At 48.1% G+C, this 19583-nt stretch overlaps 1 protein-coding gene across 2 annotated transcripts in view; it reads right to left on the bottom strand.

Annotated features, from left to right (window-relative positions):
* The window catches only part of TAC1 (tachykinin precursor 1), a 112832-nt gene extending 104863 nt beyond the window's left edge, over positions 1–7969 (bottom strand). For both annotated transcript variants that reach the window (XM_069648541.1, XM_069648542.1), the window contains exons 1-2: positions 7857–7969; positions 7145–7413 (exon numbers count right to left, since the gene is read on the bottom strand). In XM_069648541.1, the coding sequence (XP_069504642.1) occupies positions 7145–7255 (111 nt within the window). In that variant the 5' untranslated portion in view covers positions 7256–7413; positions 7857–7969. The remainder of the gene's footprint in view (positions 1–7144; positions 7414–7856) is intronic.
* Positions 7970–19583: the final 11614 nt, after the last annotated feature.

Below are 19583 nucleotides of genomic sequence, written 5' to 3'. Positions count from 1 at the left end.
TCTTACACACCACGTTCTCTTTGCCTTTTCCTTAATGTCTCCCTCCTCGCCTTAACCTCAAGTCCCTCTCACATGTTCCTGTCTCAGTGCCTCACCCTCTGTCCATTGCTCTGACTCTCAGTCTCACTTTCTTTCTCTATAGAACTTTCTTCACTGATTCTCTCTCCATCTCTCTCAAACACACCCTTCACCCCAGTCTACCTCACTCCCTCCCCCCCACCTCTCCTCGCTTCCCCATCTCTCGGACTCCCTGCCACCGTAGCCCCTCTTTGAAGATATCACTTGAGGCTGGTGGCAGCCCACAACTGCAACACAGTACGTCGTTGAAAACGAATGCAGCTGCCCGCAAGGGCCATCACGCAACCATCGCTCCTCCTATTAATATAGGACGCGATAACTAGTGCTCTCCACTGCTGGCGTCCAAGAGCACGCCCCCCGTCACAGAATGCATTCGATCTTTTAATATTAATTGCTAGAGCAATGTTAATCCGTGCCTGGCTATTCCATCTGTCTGCTTAATTCACGGGTCGTATCATACCCAGAGGCTACCAATCTGCTAATGTGCACGAGGGAGAGGGAGAGGGGGAGAGAGAGAGAGAGAGAGAAAGAGAGAGAAAGAGAGAGAAAGAGAGAGAGAGAGAGAGAGAGAGATGCCTCTCTGCTGCTGCAATGCCTCCCACAGGACACAGTGACAAGTTTATAGTCCTGCACTTTTGCAATTGTGGCAGACAGTGCCTCGTAGAAATGTCCTCTAACAGAGCCCGTTATATTGTTCATATTTGTCACTGGGGCGGACATTCGGAAACGCCATTTTAACGAAAGGAGTTCGGAAAATGATATGTCAGACATGACACAGGTGATGGGCTGGTTGGACTGCAATGCCTCTAGGATGGAGCTCGCTATTCCTAATTTCTTGGAGTATTCTTGGCGTGCATTCCATGAAAGAATTCCCAAACCACTCAACATTCTCCTTAACCCCTTGGACTGTGCCTATGATGGCCACACATTTAACAAGATAGAAAAGCAATTGAACCTGCAATTTTGCTGGATCTGACATGTCCCTACCATTTCCTGACTAGGTGGTCCTCATACCATCTTAGAAGTCGAATTTAACAAGATATTCGAGTTGTGTTTTGATGGCTGGGCTGCCCAAGATAACTTAACGCGTGCTGACATCAGTCTGCCTTCTGCCCCAGTAGCTAGACGGCAGTTGCCACTTGTGAACAGATCCATTCTCCGCCTAGTAAATGCGACACAAATGCAGTCCTGACACTTGAGTTTAACGTCTTTCCACCAGTCAACAGTTCTGAGACTCCAACTTGCAAGCAAACAGTTCATGGTCATTTTCCACCTTGGCCAGTTGGGCCACTGTAGAGGCTAAGTCCAAGAGTGAGTGAATGTTCCTGGTCCTTCTCGTTTTAAACTGGATCGATACTCAGCGCAAACCCAATGCACGTCTAACTGTTCACATGTTACCTTGCCACAAAAATTAAAGGCTATGGCAGCCCTCACAAGCCGGTACCTTTCTCCTCTCTTTAACCGTATGTTTGCCTCTTGGACCTTCCCAACTTGCTTGACGCTGGGAAGCCGCCCTACTCATCATGAAGAAACCATCTACTGACGATGACAACCAAGCAAACCCTTGGACAGTTCCCTCCTCTGACACTACTCTAAAGTTTTGGAATGTTTGATCTCTAACTATGTGATAGCCTACCAGGACCATAATGGACTCTCTGTCCAGACCAAGCCTGCCTCTGAACCAGTTACTCCACTGAAAAGGTGCTCACTGATGCCTCACGCTCCCTCACTAGTGCTCACCACTCTAAATGTCTCCAGCCTTATCCTCCTCAATCACTGCACCCTTTGACACTGTGCAACTACCCCTCCCCTTTATATGATCTCTCACCTTGGCTACTAGGGTACCCGGGGGTGCTTTTCAGCAGTGACCTGTAACAGTGCGTGATAGCCGTGGCAGCAAGGGTAATCCTTTAAACCCTCTGAGGAATATCCTATCCTCACCTCTATTTCCACAAAGACTCCAGTCTCAAATATTGTCCTCAGCAGATACACTATTGCTTCAGCCAAGTCATGGGACTCCCACTGTGTTCCTTTACCCCCCAACAAAGCATTGAACGTTTACACCCCTTTCTCTCTTCAATCATCCATGTACTTCACCCACCTTTGCCCACTGACTCTGTGGGATGGAACTCTCAACAAGTATCCCTCTCAAAATTCCTTCTTGGGATCTATAATTCGATCCATGGATTGTCACCCAATTACGCAGCTAAAGCCAACTCCCTATATGGTCCTCCTTTCTCCCTACGATCACAGGCCGCGCTCAGCCTCTGATCCCCACCCGCCCTGAGCCTGCTCCTTTACAGTTCTTGCTCCTTACCATCGCAACTATGCACTTCCTGGTATTAAGTGAGCTCCTATTGTACTGAGCTTCAGAACTGTTTAAGAAGCGCCTACTATTTCAAGAAGGGGCATCTGAGGTGTACCGGGGCATCACACAATCCCATGTGCCCGTACCATTTCCTCCTGCAAATGTTTCTAAACAACTTTAAATGCCTGCATGTTATTGAATTGTTCATCTGTACTCTTCTCTCTTCGCGTCTTAAACACTCTTCCCCAACTGGAGCACGATCATCCATATTTCAATTACCTCATTTGGTTAATGGCCCAGAAATGGCCAACTTGTGTTCCCTAGTGTCACTGGCGGGTGTTCTAGTCAAAGCGATACGGGAGCTCAACTTAATAAATACAAAACTGCAGCTGGTTCTCAGAACTGAATTCATATGTGCTCTGTAAATGAAAGGCGGGCTGCCTATAACACGGAGGATTGAATTTGGGTTACAGGTGTGATGTCAGAAGATTGACAGATGGAAGACTTTGGATGAACCTAACCACTGGCATTGCTCTGGAAACTCTGCATGACATTAATCCTCACCCAGCGGCGCCGTGTTCAGAAGAGAAGAGGCCATTTGCAAACCAGGCCCGTTCCCACACGCGAGGGGGTCGGGGGAGGAGGGGGTCCAGCCTGAACTACTAGGTTGCACCACTTCCGCAGAAGACCAAAGGAATACTCAGACACAAGGAGCCATTGCCGTTTTTTTATTTTATTTGACTGCTCAAATATACTCATCTCTCTGGATAATGTGAAGGTCTTTGGCATCACACTGTGTATGGATGTGGTGGGAGCTTGTCTCGGTTCTCGCTACATCTGTATGATCGCACTCATGGAAATTAGTTTTATAGATTTCCTGGCGGAAGCCATGAGGGAGCAGCAAACGCAGCCCTAGGCATCCCTCTTTCCCATCAACTGCCTCGAAAAAGTGAGAGACGGGTGTCAAGATGTTAGAAAGGGAATTCAAATCACCCCCCACGCACGCCGCTGAGAAGTGCGGATTCACTGCGATTTAAAGTGTTGCATCAATATTGAGAAGTTGTCGCACTCTCCAACTAAACGCATCGCACCCCTGCCGTGAATTACACGCGGGATCCTAATGAAGGCGAATAAGTGCGGTAGTCCTCTGTGGGAAGTGCTAAACTCCTGCCCAGAAGTGCAATACTCTCGCACTCGGGTAAAAGCTGTGCAAGTATTCTGAGCCTGCCATTTAGAGCAATTCATGCCCGCTGCAAGACAGCTAGCTGCCCAAGGAGCTACAATGGCTCCAAGAAGCCCGCCCAACTAGCACACGTTGCGCTGCAGTAACCCCTCCTCCATAGCATAACATGTTGCAATTTAGCTGTCGCATTATACAAATGCCGAACATGGGGACACTTTTCTAACGGTATGCTCCAATTTCTGAAACATTTACTCTGGTCCCCCGGGCTTCTGTGCAAGTACAGTGCACGAGGGGATTCTGAGAGACTCTGCATGAGAGCATTCTGAGACTCTGTACAGTGCACGAGGGGATTCTGAGAGACTCTGCATGAGAGGATTCTGAGACTCTGTACAGTGCACGAGGGGATTCTGAGGCTCCGCATGAGAGGATTATGAGACTCTGTACAGTGCACGAGGGGATTCTGAGGCTCCGCATGAGAGGATTATGAGACTCTGTACAGTGCACGAGGGGATTCTGAGACTCTGCATGAGAGGATTCTGAGACTCTGTACAGTGCACGAGGGGATTCTGAGGCTCCGCATGAGAGGATTATGAGACTCTGTACAGTGCACGAGGGGATTCTGAGGCTCCGCATGAGAGGATTATGAGACTCTGTACAGTGCACGAGGGGATTCTGAGAGACTCTGCATGAGAGGATTCTGAGACTCTGTACAGTGCACGAGGGGATTCTGAGAGACTCTGCATGAGAGGATTCTGAGACTCTGTACTGTGCACGAGGGGATTCTGAGAGACTCTGCATGAGAGGATTATGAGACTCTGTACAGTGCACGAGGGGATTCTGAGACTCTGCATGAGAGGATTCTGAGACACTGTACAGTGCACGAGGGGATTCTGAGAGACTCTGCATGAGAGGATTCTGAGACTCTGTACAGTGCACGAGGGGATTCTGAGGCTCTGCATGGGAGGATTCTGAGACTCTGTACAGTGCACGAGGGGATTCTGAGGCTCTGCATGGGAGGATTCTGAGACTCTGTACAGTGCATGAGAGGATTCTGAGACTCTGCATGAGAGGATTCTGAGACTCTGTACAGTGCACGAGGGGATTCTGAGGCTCTGCATGGGAGGATTCTGAGACTCTGTACAGTGCACGAGGGGATTCTGAGGCTCTGCATGGGAGGATTCTGAGACTCTGTACAGTGCACGAGGGGATTCTGAGGCTCTGCATGGGAGGATTCTGAGACTCTGTACAATGCATGAGAGGATTCTGAGACTCTGCATGAGAGGATTCTGAGACTCTGTACAGTGCACGAGGGGATTCTGAGGCTCTGCATGGGAGGATTCTGAGACTCTGTACAGTGCACGAGGGGATTCTGAGGCTCTGCATGAGAGGATTCTGAGACTCTGTACAGTGCACGAGGGGATTCTGAGGCTCTGCATGGGAGGATTCTGAGACTCTGTACAGTGCATGAGAGGATTCTGAGACTCTGCAAACGGGAGCAGCCGCTGGAAGGAAATTGCAAAGCTAATTCCGCGGAAGCCTTTTGGGGAAATGCTGCAGGGGCTGCCATCCCCGCGCGAGGCGAACACTACAAGAATGCGCGCGGCTTGAGTATGGCGCCCTCCTCCGCCAACACGCGATGTCCGTCGAGTCGAAAAAAGTCCAGGGGTCGCGGGCCTTCATTCTTTTATAATGCCCACCAGGACAAGTGAGGGGACGACATATCAAAAGGATGTCTGATCTCTCTTAAACAGCTATTATGATAACAAAAACAGCGGGGTTATCAATTTTGCCTACCTTTATGGAGCCACGCCCTTTCTTTTTCAAATCTTGGCAAAATTAAGTGTTTTTAAACAAGAAATAAGGGACCAAGCTAAGGGGGTCGGTATGGCAATTTTAATATCATTGCCTGCAATGACAAAATATTGGAGAATTTGTTTAGGAAACTATATGTTGGAATTCAAATGCGATTGCCACTCGCCTCAAATCCTCACTGTCATTGTTAAAACAATAACTAAAAGACAAATACCACCTTAAAATAATGATCCAATTCCTATCCACTCTTACATGCCCTGGTAGCCATTTCTTGGCGGGGCGCCTGCCTAGAACGTATAGGGGGAGACCATGCACAATTGTGTAACCTTTGTGTCAACAGGGCTTCCACGAAATTCGATTGCATTGTTTTGGAAACGTTCCTCTGAACTCCATATTTCACTCAACAAACACTTTACAAAACACTTCAGTGGGGAACATAGAGATGCGGTCATTTGATGTCCTTACAAGTGTTGGTCTTCTCCCATTTAAAAGAGCCTCTGCACCCCTCCCCCACCCCATCTTTCTCTCCCCCATTCCACCCTCTGCACCCCCGTCTTTCTGAGCTCCTCTGCTACCCCTCTTTCTTGTAACCCACAGGTGCGCCCCTATGTACAGCGCCCCCTTACTACATTCTAGGGTGGTGCTCTATTAATCCCTTATACACCCATCACTCCACAGCTGAGAGGTACTAGGACCCTTCCGCTGAGCGCATTGCAACTGTACTGTCTAGTCACAGACCCCCTCCAGTGACCCTGGGAAGCGCCGGTGCCGTCCCACTGCACACGTTTGCAACCCTGTTGGGAAGCGCCGGTGCCGTCCCACTGCACGCGTTTGCAACCCTGTTGGGAAGCGCCGGTGCCGTTCCACTGCACGCATTTGCAACCTTGTTGGGAAGCGCCGGTGCCGTCCCACTGCACGCGTTTGCAGCCCTGTTGGGAAGCGCCGGTACCGTTCCACTGCAAGCATTTGCAAGCCTGTTGGGAAGCGCCGGTGCCGTCCCACTGCACGCATTTGCAGCCCTGTTGGGAAGCGCCGGTACCGTTCCACTGCAAGCATTTGCAAGCCTGTTGGGAAGCGCCGGTGCCGTCCCACTGCAAGCATTTGCAAGCCTGTTGGGAAGCGCCGGTGCCGTCCCACTGCACGCATTTGCAGCCCTGTTGGGAAGCGCCGGTACCGTTCCACTGCAAGCATTAGCAACTCTGATGAGAAATGCGGCAATCGTTCACGGACGCACATGCAACCCTCCGAGGAAATGCATTTGCGCTCCTTGCCGAGAAGTGCCGTAACCCCTCCCCAGAACCCACTAGAGCAACCATCCTCGAAAGCACGCATTTGCAACCCTGGCGACAAGTGCTATGCACTTCGATGGAACCCCGCTCCGAGGCGCCTTTGGTGTTCTATCTATGATAAGTACAGGGCCACTCCCAATAAAAAGTTGGCTCCTCAGACTGAGAAGTTCTACTCCTCTCCGTGGCCAGCAGACGGTGTGCGGGCTGGCGCAGCCTGTTAGGACACCTTCATTCTCACCACCGATTTTACAATCCTGAAACGCGTTTCAATGTAAATGGTCATTAACTATGCAGGGAAGCAACCCATTCTCACCACACACGTAGGGAATGGTTCGTGAAAAAGCTGCCGCCCACTCTTCTAAGTCTAGCAGTGGGGCAATGCTCTGTATTCTGCAAACCTAGGGGAGTGGCGCAGGCGCCTGCCTCGCTCTAAGCCCACACCCCGCAGTTTAGTCCCCTCTGCCCCCCTCTCACCTGAAGTTGCTCGGTGTACGGCCAGTCACTCTCCTCGCTGAGCCCCAGGTCGTCGGCGAACACCTGCGCTGACACCAGCAGGAGCACAGCCAAGGCGACGAGGACTCTCATGGTGCAGCCGTGCCCGGGCAGGAGGCGCCGCTTCAGCCTTCGGGTGGATGGGTGGGTGGGTGGGGACGCTGGGTTCCGGCAGCTACTGCAGAGGGGAGGCAGCGGCGGTGGAGCGCAGCTACAGTGACCCCGCTGCAGCCGAGGCTCACAAGCGCTTACTGCAACACAAAAGAAAGCCTTAGAAAGGAGGGTCCTAGACTTCTCCCGTAAGTGGGGGAGCAGGGGGGGGGGGGTTATAGGGTGCGGCTGTGAGGAGGGGCGCAGAGGGATCTAGTTGTTACAGGAAAAGGCACGCAACAGGCAAATCAGCTAACAGGCGGCTGAACGCAATAGTACCATAAAACATCAGTGCTTAATGTGTCTCTTAGGGCTGGGTAAGAAAGGAGACACGGTATGGATGCCCTTCCCAGGGAACTCTAAGGGGTGAAATAAAACACATGCACTTGTGTATAAAACACGTGTGTATAGGCGCGTTATAAATGCCATATCATATCATGCACACAGAACCCATGGGCGCCCTTGTCAAAGTGCCCCTGGGGCCTGGGAATAAAACATGTAGAAAAGGCTCCCCTCAGAGTGACCTCGACGAGGCCTCACTTACTGTTCTTGGCGGGAAAGAATGCGACCCTTCCAGACTCGCAGTGCCTCTGTGACTGAGGTGCGCTGGAGAGCAGCTCACTTTATATACCTCGGGAGGGGCAGGGCCTCCGTGCGCCTCATTCTAATTACCGCGCTCTCTGTGCCCACCGTGTGGCACTGTCAGGGCCCGTGACGCCACCCCTACAGCCCCCTCGGGACTGCGATCAATATTCACGATGAGTTTTTGCGGAATCCCCCTCCCCTCATACATTTCCCCATCTCCAGGTAGGATGCGCCACCCCCCAGTATCCCAAACAGGGAGTGATGACGCAGGGGAAAAGAGTGATACCCCCAGAACAGACACCCGCCTGCTAGAGGTTGTTGCGTCTTTTTTCCCGTTCATCGCCAGAAGTGAGGCACGCCGAGCCTCACAGCGGTTAGTCATGGCAATGAAGGCCGTGACTCAGAGTTCGCGAAACTTTCGAAGTGCCTGTGCTACGTCAGACCAGGCGCACTTTTTAATGACATCTGGCTATCGGAAATCCTGCAATTCACAGGGCTGACTGCACCTGCCAATTCACGACAGCCTTTGTAAACGCATCATGTTTTCAGTGGCATTATGAAAACCTCTTGGTAATATTCGCGTGTGCACATCATTTTTCAGCTTATCAGTGCCGGATAAGATTTTGGAGATACAGAACAAATTAGACGTTTTCATTTTGGTCCTTTGTTCACGTGGAGGAAGGACGACCAATGCCGTTTAATCAAACGCATTTCCTACTAAATATTTATTCGGTGCCGTTGTTTGTTCAAAGGTTATTTTGGTGCAGTTTAATCAACTCGTTATGTTTTCCTTGTAATACACGTATTTATCCGTCTGTTTTTGTCGCCTCTCTACCTTTGCAACGATGACTTTCAGGCGTTGTAGTGTGGAGGAAGTGACGTGTTAAATGGCAGATGACCCCTTCAGATACTCTCTGATATGCTTATTGCGCGCTGGTCCATGCTTTCCAGGGGAGCTAGAGTATACACTGCGCCTCGGAAGGTTTGTTGGGCTTTTTCTGTTATTAACGTGGTCATATTTGACTTACCCCCGCTCCCCCACAAAAGCATGTTTTCCAATTAACTGCTGATTTCTTCACTCATCTGTTTCAGGGGGTGTTTATTTTTACTATACGGTTCTTTGTAAATCAACGTGCCGAATGTCTACAAATAAATTAAAAAAAACAATCACCAAGTAAAGACCTTGTGCATCTTTCTTTCTTTCTTTCTTTCTTTCTTTCTTTCTTTCTTTCTTTCTTTCTTTCTTTCTTTCTTTCTTTCTTTCTTTCTTTCTTTCTTTCTCTCTTGCTCTCTCCCTTGCTCTCTTGCTCTCTCCCTTGCTCTCTCTCTTTCTCTTTTTTCCCATCCAACCTTTCTCGCTTACTTTCTCATTTACATGGCGGTCTCTGTTTCTTTTATGCTTCCACTGGCACGCGCAACATCCATCTACGTAACTCTCTCCATCGTCTCCTTTCTCACACACCATTGTGAGTATCATGTTCAATCTCTTTCTCACACTTCATGTTTTCATGTCATAATCCTATGCAGAATGATCTAGTTCCTTGTACATCCCATTTCCCTCTTACCATCTCACAAACCTCTAATTTCTCTTCACTTGTGACAAATTGACTATTGCCCTGTAGGAGTACAAGGATGAGTGGAGGCTAGAGCGCCCACTCAGCCCTCACACTTCTACAAACCAAGAGCCAACATAGTCATAAAGGTAAAACATGCACAGACAAGAGCTAGGCCTCCTTCACCTTGTATGGTAATGTGGGCAGAGAGAAGGCTATACTCTTAAGGTCGGTGTGAATGTGATTCAGCAGTGACCCAAGCAGCAAAGTATCACAGCTCAAAATAAAGCTAAGGTCCAATCAAGGTTTACATTTTTTTATTGTGTTTTGGTTTACAAAAACCCTTTCACAACCATTAAAATAAACGGTCCAAAATAAAGAAAATAAAAAGTTACAAAATAATAAAGTCTTACATAAAACATGTAATAACCAATAGTATAAATCATATACATAATATTGCCTTACGATTTAGGATCTCTATTGTTTCAAAATTCTCCAAAAGAAATCTTTCCGATGCCAATATCAACTAAACATTTTCACCCCACATAAGGCGAGACCAGAACATATCCCCTGCAAAATCCGTTCCCGCTGGAGTCTTATCCTTAAAGTAAGGCACTCTGTAATTGATCAGAGTTGGACAAACAGTAACCACGTGTTTTAATGTCTCTGGCATGTCCACAACTCCACATAAATGACAATCTCACCACAAATGCGTGTGGGATTTCCATGAACCTATACATTTCAGCATGGGCATATGATTTAGGGAAAAGCAAAGTTACATATTTGTTAAGGAGAATTCTCTGTTTAGGCTGAATTTCCTAACCTAGTGAGTCCCCCAGCAGCTTTGCTGGATTTTTGGGGTTTATTTTTTTCTCCTGCCAAGAGTGAGGCTCTTTTACCCTCACTCTTGGACATGATTTGAGTGTATCTCTTTGATTCTATATGTGTTTAATGAGCTATGGGGTCTTTTACTCCATAGGGCTTCATGTGTTTTTGTGATGTGTGTTACACAGCACCCTCAGTGCAGTACCACAGGGGTGTCATAGTGACCCCCCAGTATAGACTCCATACCCTGGGACTGACTACTGTCTCCCAGGGCATGTAAAGTCACCATTGACTTTACTAGTCTCAAATTCTGAACAGAACCAGTACAAACCATCATATTGTGGACGTACTGGCCGGGGCAATTCGATTGCCCCGGGGTCTGTTAGTCGAGGGGGCATGTCTCTGTCCCCCCGATCGAGTTTTGGCTGGTGGCAGTGGATACTACTTTTTATATTCGACCGCGAATATATCCCTATGGGATTTCCCATTGTTCGAGGCTACCAACTTTAATTATTTAATTCCCATAGCCTCGAACATACCGCCGGTTTATTTGTTTAATATTAATTCTCCGGTTGGTATTTTTTTGCCAGAACTCGGTTCTAAAATGACATTTGTGTTCGCTTCTGTGACTCCAACCCAAGTTGAGCCCTTTGTTCCACTTTTTGGCGGGCTTATCCACAGAAACCTCCAAAAGTGGTGCCACTCTGTCTGGGTACCACAGGGGGTGTGGGAGGGGGTTTAGGCACCTGGACCGAGTTACCTTGGTAACTCAGGTCGCACTCTTGTGTGATTGGCCCAAGTGGTGAGCCGGCCGGCTCACCACTTAGCATGTTTGAGTGACAGCTAGGCTGAGTGAATGGGGGTTTTCTGCATAAAAGCAGGGCTTTGGGGACTGGAACTTTAGTAGTAGCCACAGGACCTAAGAATCCGACGAGGGAGAAGCTGAGTCGACCTGCTACGACGACACCACCGGTGGAGCCCTGCTGAACCGTCTCACCACTTTTCCCAACGACAGATGAGATCTCCAGCCCGGAGAGTCTTCTTCCTTCGACTGGTGGGGATAACCAGTCTGCTTCCTTTTTCGCTTCCTGGAGCATCTCGTCGCCGCCTTGCCTGTGCCAAGCACCCCGGCAACCGGGATACCACGTTTTACCACTACCGCAAATCAAAGGGTAGTACCTTTAACCGGAAAACTCTGCGGCTGGTTTCTTCCCTGGCAGGGCAACGACCTTCATCGCAACGACCTTCATCTTTCCTCCAAGTTGAGATCTTCTCTTCCTCTGGACGACGTCGTGACTTGCACCCGCTGCCAGGAACAACTGCCCCCGCTGGAGGATCCTTTCCACATAAGGTACCGTGTTCCGCTTGGCTTCCCTTGCAACCGACTGTACGGGGTAGATTTAGCCCCCGGCTTTCGACCCTGGGTTAGCCTGGGACACCCTGGCTAAACTTTTCTGAGCCTCACTAAAACCTTTCTGAACTCCCTGCAAAGACTTTTGAAGCCTGTTGTCATTGTGTGATCTTGGGTGCATTTGTGCCCTGCTCTCTCCAAGAGTGGGCCCGGCCTATGGACTTTGGCTCACAAGTAACTTTTTACTTTCCTGCCTTGCTTAAGAGTTCCTAAGAATTAGTGTGGTGTATTTTCCTACATTCTGCCTTTTTCCCTCCCTTTTTTCGTTAACTTATTGGAGTTCCATCTATAGTTAAGCGCTCACCTCTGTTTGGAAATAAGTGGTGTTAACTAAGACTTGTCTGATAAGGAATAAGGGAAGTATATATAATAATAGTAACTGTGTTGAGAGTGATTTACAATAATAGTGCTGGAGTGTTTCAATCAGTGTGTTTTTAAATAAATAATTATATACCTTGATATCAAAGCTCTGGTCAGAGTTTGCTTGTGCTATTGTATCTGAGTGCCTATTGTGTATACTTTGCATACTGCCTAACTCTTCTTGAGGGAAGTCTGACTGCTCAGCCACAGCTACCAGGTAAATCTGGGTGGTACAGACTGCTACCAAGTGGGTTTACTGCCAACACCTGTAGTCTTAAATCTTTTGCAGTGGTCCCCAAGGGAACTGCACAGGTTTCTGCCTAACAATATTCCACATTTTATTGCAAGGAAAAACTTGTAAGCACCACGGCAATTTGTCAGTTTTTAACAGAAATTTGGCGTATTCTTTGTAAGAACTGTAGATACTCAGTTGGTTGATGGTGTCTGACAAATCCTGTGTAAAAATTTCTGTTTAGTACTGGCAGGATGTGAAACCAGTTCTTTCTCGCTTGAATTTATATGATCTAAGAGGTTTGTAATTTTACTCTTAAAGGCGTTAATGGTCGCTACAGATCCATCCCCCATTATTTTCCTCAGATCAATGTACAACGAATTTGACGGGGGAAATTATCTTTGCGTAGCAAGACAGCTGTCTCCACAACAATCTTGCTTGCAAAGAAATTAACCCCAATTTGTGTCTGAGGATGGTGCTGGGAACAGCCGAGGATAGTCCTAACATTTGCTTTCATATCTGGCCCTATATCATATTGAGAAAAAGACCGAAGTCCATTGTGGACATGTCCAACCGGTACAGCAGGATCGGTTCGATCTTTGCCAAATTGAATTTTGATAATGGTAAGATGGTACATTTACATAACTGGGCATAGACCCTCTTCAGCTAGGAGATAAGAGGACAAGCCTTGTCTCTCACAGATTGTTTCCATCCAGCCATCAAATTGGCGTTTGTAAGGTTGTAGCACAAGTATCTCATGGAGGACACTCTATCGATCTTTTGTCTACCAATTTCCCAGTACATGGTCTTGGGCTTTTTCCTAGTAGTAAAAATGACAATTTTGTTTTTCTCTTCATTGACCAACAAATTATTAGAGCAGGCATAGTGGAAAAACAGGGTGATGTGGGGTGCGTTTAAGGACCTAAGCAGAAATCCCCTTCAACCAAAAAATGCATTGAAACAGTGCCACAAAACGGCTGTGCTTTTGTCTACTTGGCACATGTGTGGCGAGCATTGAACACTGCCACCAAAAGAATGGCTCTGTATTTACTTGTCCTTTCATTTGAATCATAAGTAAATGACTCGCATTCAGAACGGCTCTACATTTGCTGTTCTGTCATCTGAAACACCACAAAGTTGTGCGCTCGATTGAAACACATCCCTGCGTGCTTTATTCCATCTGAATGCCAAAAAATTAGGCAATACATCCCAAGAATGGCATTGCCTTATGTTAGGCAGAAACCTGTGCAGTTCCCTCTGGGACCACTGCAAAAGATTTAAGACTACAGGTGTTTGGCAGTAAACCCACTTGGTAGCCGTCTGTACCAGCCAGAGGTATCTGGTAGCTGTGGCTGAGCAGTCAGACTTCCCTCAAGAAGAGTTAGGCAGTATATAGAGCATACATAATAGGTACAGAGGCACAGTAGTACAAGCAAACACTGACCAGAGCTAGGTGTAAAAGTATATAATTATTTATTTAAAAGACACACTCATAAATTACACTAGCACAGAAAAGGTAAGTAAGTCAAAACACAGTCACTATTACTTATATGTACATCCCTAGTTATTTGTTGGACAAGTCTAAGTTAACACCACTTATTTCCAAACAGAGGTGAGCGCTTAACGTTAGATGGCACTCCAACAAGTTAGTTAAAAAGGGAGGGAAAAGGCAGAAGTAATGAAAACAGCAAGGTAAAACACTTTTCAGAGATTCACAGTAAGTTTAGAAAGGCAGTCTATTGCGGAGCAAGGAAGTTCGGTTGCCAGGCCCACTCTAGGGAAAGCCAGGCGAAAAGATGTCCAAGATCACACAATGTCACAAGTCTTTAAAGGTGAGTAGGAAAGGTTTTACTAAGTTTAGAAAAGTTTAGTTAGGGTGTCCCAGGCTTACCCAGGTTCGAGAACCGAGGGCTAAATCTACCCCGTTCAATCGGTGGCAAGGGATGCCGGGCGGAACACGGTACCTTTAAAATGGAAAGGATCCTCCAGCGGTGGCAGTTGTTCCTGGTAGTGGGTGCAAGTTGCGGCGTCGTCCAGAGGAAGAGAAGATCTCGACGTGGAGGAAAGCTGAAGGTCGTTGCACTACCAGGGAAGAAACCAGCCGTGGATTTTTCCGGTTAAAAGGATGTTACCCCTCTTTCGCGGTTGAGGTAAAAAGTGGTATCCCGGTTGCCGGGGTGCTTGGCACAGGCAAGGCGGCCACGAGATGCTTCAGGGAGGCGAAAAGAAGGCAGAAACTGGTTGTCCCCACCAGTCAAGGGAAGAAGACTCTCCCGGCTGGAGATCTCCTCTGTCGTTGGGAAAAGTGCTGAGACGGTTCCGCAGAGCTCCACCGGTGGTGTCGTCTTGGAAGGTCGGCTCGGCTTCTCCCTCTTCGGCTTCTTAGGTCCTGTGACGACTTCTGAAGAACCAGTCCCAAAAACCCTGCTTTTATGCAGCAAACCCCCATTCATACAGCCTAGCTGTCACTCAAACATGCTTAGTGGTGAGCGGGGCGGCTCACCACTTGGGCCAATCACACCAGAGTGCGACATGAGTTGGCAAGGCAACTCAGTCCATTGTGCCAAAACCCCCTCCCACATCCCCTGTGGTACCCAGACAGAATGGCACCACTTTGGAGGGCTTCTGTGCAGAAGCCCGCCAAAAGTGGAACAAAGGCTCGACTCGGGTTCAGGGCTACTGAAGTGAACCTATACGCCATTTTGGCGGCGAGTTCTGGCAAAAAATCCCAACCGGTGAATTTATATTAAATAAATAAACTGGCGGTATCTTTAACATTGCACCAAAAAGTGGTGCATTAGAATCAATGGGAAATCCCATTGGGAAATATTCCGGTGGAATATTTCCGTGCTATCCACTGCCACCAGCCAGAAACTCGGCGAGGGGGGACGGGACAGTACCCCCTCGACAACAGACCCAGGGGCAATCTAATTGCCCCTACCAGTACTTCCACAGTATGATGGTTTGTACTGGTTAAGTTCCTAAGTTAAGACTAGTAAAGTCAATGGTGACTTTACAGACCCAGGGAGACAGTAGTCAGTCCCCGGGTGTGGAGTCTATGTTTGGGGGTCACTATGACACTCCTGTGTTACTGCACTGAGGGTGCTGTGTAACACACATTCAAAAACCAATGATAGCCTATGGGGAAAAAATACCCCATAGCCCATAAGCACATAGCAAGTCACAGAAACACTCTCAAGTCATGTCCAAGAGTGAGGGTAAAAGAGTCTCACTCTTGGCAGGAGAAAAAATAAACCCCAAAAAATCCAGCAAAGCTGCTGGGGGACTCACTAGGTTAGGACATTCAGCCTAAACAGAGAATTCTCCCTAACACTCGCCCCCCCCCGAGACTAAGGGACAGGAGGATTTAATCCACTCCTGGATGAACCTCATACCTCTAGTCGATGACATACATCCTAGAGAGTCCATCAGCATTTTGATGGTGACACCCTGACCTGTGCTCAATGGTGAAATCAAACCCTTGGAGGCAGATTGACCATCTCAATAGTTTTGGATTTTCCCCTTTCATTTGCATTAACCATCTCAAGGGTTGGTGGTCAGTCTGAATGACAAAAGTAGAACCATACAAGTATGGCCTAAACTTCTTCAGTGCCCACACAATAGCAAAGCATTCTCTTTTTATTGTTGCCCACCTTGTTTCAGGATCCTTCAGTTTTCTACTGATAAAGCAAATGGGGTGTTCCCTACCCTTCCCATCCAGTTGGCTAAGAACTGCACCTATACCTACATTGGAAGCATCAGTTTGTACAATGAAAGTTTGGTGGTAGTCATGAGCTCGGAGTACTGGAGCTTGGCAAAGAACTTTCTTCAGGTTTTCAAAGGCCTGATTGCATTCCTCATTCCATTTGACCTTCTTAGGGAATTTTGGAGAGGAGATCACATTCAGAGGAGAAGCTATGGTCCCATAGTTCTCAATGAAATTCCTGTAATACCCAGTGAGGCCTAAGAAGGCTCTCACCTGGGTCTGAGTAGTAGGTGTTGTCCAATTTTGCACAGCTTCAATCTTGCTGAGCAAAGGCCTTATCTCTCCACCTCCTACCTCATGTCCAAGGTAGACCACTTTACTCTGTCCAATTTGGCATTTGCTTGCCTTTATGGTCAGATTGGCCTGCTCAAGAGCCTGCAAAACATGTCCTAACATGTTCCTCCCAGGAGTGGCTGAAGACTGCAATGCCATCCAAGTATGGCAAGCAGAAGTCCTCCATCCCAGCTAGAACATGGTTCACCATCCTTTGGAATGGTGCAGGTGCATTTTTTAATCCAAAAGGCATAACCTTGAATTGGTATAGGCCAACTGGGGTAGAAAATGCAGTTTTCTCCTTGGCATGGTCTGTCAGGGCTATTTGCCAATAGCCTGACATAAGGTCCAGTGTGCTGAGGTACTTGGCTGCACCAAGTTTATCCACCAACTCATCTGTCCTTGGCAAAGGGTGGGCATCAGTCTTGGTGACTGCATTAAGAGCTCTATAGTCCACACAGAATCTCAACTCTTTGGATCCTGCCTTTGGTACTAACACCACTGGGCTAGACCATGGACTAGTAGAGGGCTCTATTACCCCGAGATCAAGCATCTTCTTGACCTCACCTTTGATGTGGGTTCTGACATGTTCTAACATTCTGTATCCTCTGCTTTTGACTGGCAGACAGTCACCAGTGAGTATATCATGCTGTCCCCACGGGGTCAAGCCTGGTGAAAGTGAGAACAGAGGGGCAAACATAGCTTTGCACTCCTCCTGTTGCTCAGGTGTCAGATCTGAAGAGAGATTAACTCCTTAAACCTTTTCGTCCAAAGGTAAGCCTCTCAGGAGGTCAGGTAGAGCTTCACTCTCCTCCTCCTCTTCTGATGAAGCTAGAAGCAATGCGCCTACTTCTGGTCTAGAGACATAGGCTTTGAGTCGGTTGGTGTGGAAGACTCTGGGAGCTTCCCTTGGTTTGCCCAGATCCACCAGATAGTTGACCTCTCCAAGTTTTCCCACAACCTTGAAGGGTCCCATCCATTTGTCTTGCAAGGCCCTCTGCCTTGTTGGAAGCATAACTAGAACTAGCTGGTCTTGAGTAAACTCAACCATGTTAGCCTTCTGATCATGCCAATGTTTGATCAGAGCTTGTCCAGCTTTCAAGTTGTCACTTGCTTCTGCCATCATGTGTGACATTCTCCTCCGGAGACCTATCACATAGTCAGTCACTCTGACTGGCTTGGGGGAAGGAGCACTCTCCAACCCCTCCTTAATCAGGGCCAAGGGGCCTCTGACGGGATGGCCATAGAGAAGTTCAAAGGGAGAATAACCTACTCCCTCCTGAGGGACTTCTCTATAAGCAAAGAGAAGGCATGGCAGTAGAAGGTCCCACTTCTTTTTAAGGGGTTCTTCTAAAGCACCTATCATGCTCTTCATGGTTCTGTTAAACCTTTCTACCAATCCGTTTGTCTGAGGGTGGTATGCGGTTGAGAACTTGTAGGTAACTCCGCAGGTTTTCCACATGGCTTTCATGTAGTGGGACATAAAATTTGACCCCCTGTCAGAGATCACCTCCTGAGGAAACCCAACCCTGGTAAAAAATACCAAGGAGGGCCTTAGCTACGGCCGGAGCTGTAACAGTCCTCATAGGAATTGCCTCAGGGTACCTAGTAGCATGGTCTACTACAACAAGGATAAACCTGTTGCCTGAGGAGGTTGGAGGATCAAGGGGACCAACAATGTCAATCCCTACCCTCTCAAATGGGACTCCCACAACTGGGAGAGGCACTAAAGGTGCCACATTCTTGGAACCAACCTTACCAGAAGTCTGGCAGGTATGGCAGCTCCTGCAATATCTATCTACTTCAGCCCCCATCTTTGGCCAATAAAAGTAGAGAGAGAGCCTTTCCTTGGTCTTCTTGAAACTCAAGTGACCAGCCAAAGGAATCTTGTGGGCTAGTTGCAAGAACTGTTGTCTGTTCTCTTGGGGCACTACCAGGCGTTGCTAGGCTCCAGGTTCAGATCCAGTTGGTTCACTGTAGAAGAGACCATCTTTCCAGTGTAACCTATACTTCCCAGGCTCTTGCCCATCAGCCTGAGAAGCTGCCTGTTGGCGAAGGCCCTCCAGAGTTGGACATTCTCTTTGTCCCTTACGAAAAGCTGACCTGCTGGGTCCACCTTCTGCCAGTAAAGACTGCAGCTCAGGATGGTCAGCCGGGTCCAGGTCTCCAATAAGTTCTGGGCCTCCTACTAGCTCTTCTTCAGAGTCTAGTTCAACCAGACAGGGTTGTACCTCCCTCTCAGCCTCAGCTGGAGGTGGAGTTACAGGTGTAACTTTGGACAACCTCGGGGAAGTCCTTTTTGGAAGCACTGGAGTGCTTGCTGTAGGCTTTTTCCTAGGAGTCTTGGGTTGCCCCTTGGCTCCTGATCTGGTAGTCACTGCAGTAAGTTGCTCCAGTGGAAGAGGAGTGATTTCTGTCATCATCTCCTGAGATAAACCTCGCAGGGTTTTCTCTCTTGCAGGTTTTGTGAGCTCCTGTAACCTTTTACTAGGAGGTCTGGGGGTATGTGACACAACTCCAAGAGCTTTCAGGTCATTACCCAGCAGAACCCTTCCTGGTACTTCACATTGTATACTGACAGTTATCTTCACAGCCATATCATTACACTGGATGAGAACTGGTAACTGGGGACACATCTGCACAGGCCCTCCAGCTAACTTGGTGAGGCATTTGGGTGCCTTAGCAACATCCTCTGCCTTGAAAAATGATTCATCCACCACAGTTATGCTGGCCCCAGTGTCCCTGATGGCAGGAGTATCCTGACCATTCACGTGGACACTGTCCTTATAATACTCTTTAGTATTACCTGGGATAGAATTATAGACATCTAAATTATGTTGTTCCCACAACCCCAGAGAGACTAAAGAAACACTGGCTGAGACTCCAGTGGGTTCATCAGCCAGTAGTAGAAAGTTTCCACTTGCCATAGGGACTTCCTCCTCTGGAGCGAAGGCTAAGGAGACAAGCTGGATCCCTGAAGGTTTACCCTTACATCTGGGATCTCCTTTCACATGGTCAGTAGCCTTACAAACATAACAGGATCCAAAGGTCCTTTGGAATGGAGGCTTGTTCTGACCTCCTTCTGGTTTGGCACCAGAAGGTATACTACTCTGCTGTGGTTTCCCAGGTGGCTTACCCTTATGGTGTGGTTTGGGGTCCTCTTTGGAATTGGAATTATTAGAATTCTCTTTGGAGTCTTTCTTAGGCTGTCTCCCCTCATCCTTCTTCTGAGTTACCCCAGAATCCTTGTGAGTAGCCCTGTTGGC

This window comes from Ambystoma mexicanum, chromosome 2q, assembly GCF_040938575.1.
Source record: "Ambystoma mexicanum isolate Mex_15411 chromosome 2q, UKY_AmexF1_1, whole genome shotgun sequence".
In the NCBI taxonomy this organism is placed as follows: Eukaryota; Metazoa; Chordata; class Amphibia; order Caudata; family Ambystomatidae; genus Ambystoma; species Ambystoma mexicanum.
This window is presented reverse-complemented; position numbering and strand designations above follow the sequence as displayed.